Below are 2,923 nucleotides of genomic sequence, written 5' to 3' on the forward strand. Positions count from 1 at the left end.
CAGGGTGTCCGGGCACGAATCGTCTCTGTGTGCAGCCAGGGAGCCAGCCTGGTGTGGTGTGAGGAGAGGCCTCCTCTGGATGCCCACTCGGACATGAGCAAGTGTGCCTTCAGGTTTTGCATCTGCACTCGGGCTCTGGAGGTGGGGGAGCAAGGCGTGCGGCTGGGCACCATAGGGATAGTCAAAAAAAACCAGGTCCTGGCCTCCCCCCAGCATGTCTTCCTGGTGCCTGCCACTGCCACCTTTGCCACCACTTCCAAATTCCTCCTCATCTGGCATCCAGAGAAGTCAAAGCTCACCATCACAGCCCCCTCTGCAGGCTTTGTCCACAGAAAGGTGCTGCGTTCCAGCAGTGAGTCAGACTTCAGGAAGCTCCTTCTTGGTTCTGTGGGTCTTCTCTCAGGTTTGGCACCTCTGGACATTCACACCTCTGCTGTTTCCAACAGTGGGGGTCTGCTGCTGGTGAGCACAAAGGGTACTGTGAACATGGTGGAGCCAGATGGGACACAGAGGCATATCTTTGATCTGGAGGGGGGTCCCCTGGCCCAAGGAAGTCATGTCCAGCTGAAGACCTTTGGCAGCATCCTGGCCTGCATGCTTGCTGGGGTCCTGTACCTTGTGGACCAGAACAGTGGAAGGCTCATAGAAAAGAAGATCCTGAGCATGAAAGAAGTGCATTTCCTGGAGTCCCCAGGAGAGGAGGACAGCATCCAGCTCCTTACTCAAACTGGCATTTACAGCTTTAGCTTCTCCAAATCTGAGGACAGCAGCAGACCTGAGCCGTGCCTGGTGGAGATGGTGTTTGAGGAAGCCTGCAGATACTACCAAAGGAGAAGCCTCAGCAGCTCCAAGCTGACGGTAGAGAAGTTGAAGAAAGATGGTGTGTTCCAGGCTCCTGTGGCCCTCGCTGCCATCCTGCAGCACAGCCTCCACCAGAAGCAGAATCCAGCCCGAGGTCTTCAAGACACTTATGCCAAGCTGTTGAGCACAATGAGCCTGGAGCTGCAGAGCTTCATGAGCCTGGAGGTCCTGAAGACCTGTGTGGTGTGTGCCCCAGAGAGTGAGGTGGAAAGCTACTGCAGTGAACTGGTGGAGCAGGAGTTCAGCCGCATTCTGCACTCTGAGGTGGACAAGGACAACTTGGCCTACCTGAACTCCATTTTTACCTCCTTCCCCAAGGCTGCCTGGAAGGCCACGAAGAGCTGCCTGCAGCTGCAGCAGAACGGGGATGGCCTCTTGGTAGCCAGGGCCACTCCTGAGGTGTGGAAGAAGGTCCTGGGAGGGCCACAGCAGGAGGAGGTGGGTCAGAATGGGGTGGTCCCACTTTTTGAGCTCATCTGTGCCTCCTTCCTGAGGTTCAAACCCATGTGGCTGCCCAGTTTTGTGGAGCTGACCCAGCAGTATGTTAGCATCTCTTGGGCATACAGCAGCAAGGAGGGCCCAGAGGGCCGGGTGCCACTGTACAAGAGAGCACTGGGAATACTGGCCAAGAAGAACAAGCGCAGCGAGGCAGATGATGAGATGGAACTTGAACTGCTGCTCTGCAGCAAGAGGCCTAAGGCTGTGCTGCAAGCTCTGCACCTTCTCATCCGTCTGAAACGGTGGCAGCGGGTGGTAGAGGTGGCAGAGAAGTTCTCCAAGCTCAGCCCTTTGCTTAACAAGGAAATATTCACCACACTGCTGGCAGAGTTTGCGCAGCACAGGGAGCTGGACCCTTATCTGGACACACTGTGGCCGCTGTGCCCCGCTGAGCTCACTGCCTCAGACATCCTCACTGTGGTCCTACAGCACCTCCCTCACTCCCAGGAGGACCCAGTGCCCTTCTCCAGTGAGGGGAACCAGCTGACTGTCGGCTTGCTCAAGCCGCTGCTGCAAAGGGTTGTGCAGCGTCCCTGTGTCCAGGATGAGATGTACCTGGATGCCTTGCAGAGCTCCACCTTCCCCCCTCCTACTCCACCCCGAGAGCACAAGATCCCCTCAAAAGCAGCAGCTGATGATGCCCCTCAGCCATCCATGGCAAGGACCTCCTCACCCTCAGCACTGTTACAGCGTGACAGTGTGTGAAGGGGGGAAGCACAACAGGACCCCAAGCCTTGGGTGCATGAGGAGGAGAAAGCTGCATCCTCCCCAGGAAATCCTGCCCTGTCTGGCAGTACAGAAGCCTGCTCCTCAAAGAGTGTGTTGGGTGGCTGGGGTTGGGGCATCTCATCTGAAGCCAGGACAGGCTTTCTGGCTATTTCGAGCAAGTGCAATTGTGTGTGCCCCAGTGGAGGAGCAAATGCCGGGTGTGTTTGCAGATGAAAGCGCTGGCTGCACTACAGGACTACAGAACTGCTCCCTGCCCAAAGCACTTTGTTTTCGATTTGTCTGGCTCCTTTGTAACTTCACTGATCCTCGAGGAATGGTGGGCAGGGGCACACAGTCTTTCCTCCCCCTGTAATTCTCTGTTCAGTGGGTTTGGTGGTGGCCCCTAGCTCTGCCTGTGGGGAAACTGGGCATGTTTTTTGGCAGTGAGGTCACCAAGTCCCACTGCTTTGGGCTCAGTCAGGTGCCTAAATGCTACTGTGCTGCAGCTCTGTGCTGCTGGGGGTCCCAGCACACATACTGGCAGCTGCAGCACTCTGCATGCTGTCTGGCTGCAATTCCCCTGAGATCAATCCTGTAGCTGTGACTGATTGCAGCTACTTAACTGAAAAGAGCAGCCTAATTCCCTTATCTCTCTATCCCAGACGGTACCCAAATTCTCTTAGCTGAGAAGCTGGCAGCAGCCTGTACGAGCTTGGGGCTGGCCTTGCCTCTCCCTTTCCTTTGTGGAATCTTAGATTATGCTGCAGGACGCCCGGGCCCTCTGTTCCCATCTCTTCTACCTTTGCCCTTTGCACACAAAGGGGCTTTGTCGGGGTTGTCTGGCTCATATTGTGCC

At 56.1% G+C, this 2,923-nt stretch overlaps 1 protein-coding gene across 1 annotated transcript; it reads left to right on the forward strand.

Moving 5' to 3' along the window:
- Positions 1-3: 3 nt before the first annotated feature.
- On the forward strand, positions 4-2,064 carry HPS6 (Hermansky-Pudlak syndrome 6; the record flags this gene model as incomplete). The annotated part of the gene is made up of 1 exon (XM_010011678.1): positions 4-2,064. A coding segment is annotated over one exon (2,061 nt), but the record flags the coding sequence as incomplete, so codon positions are not given.
- Positions 2,065-2,923: the final 859 nt, after the last annotated feature.

Source organism: Nestor notabilis, unplaced genomic scaffold, assembly GCF_000696875.1.
Source record: "Nestor notabilis isolate BGI_N333 unplaced genomic scaffold, ASM69687v1 scaffold18083, whole genome shotgun sequence".
Classification (NCBI taxonomy): Eukaryota; Metazoa; Chordata; class Aves; order Psittaciformes; family Psittacidae; genus Nestor; species Nestor notabilis.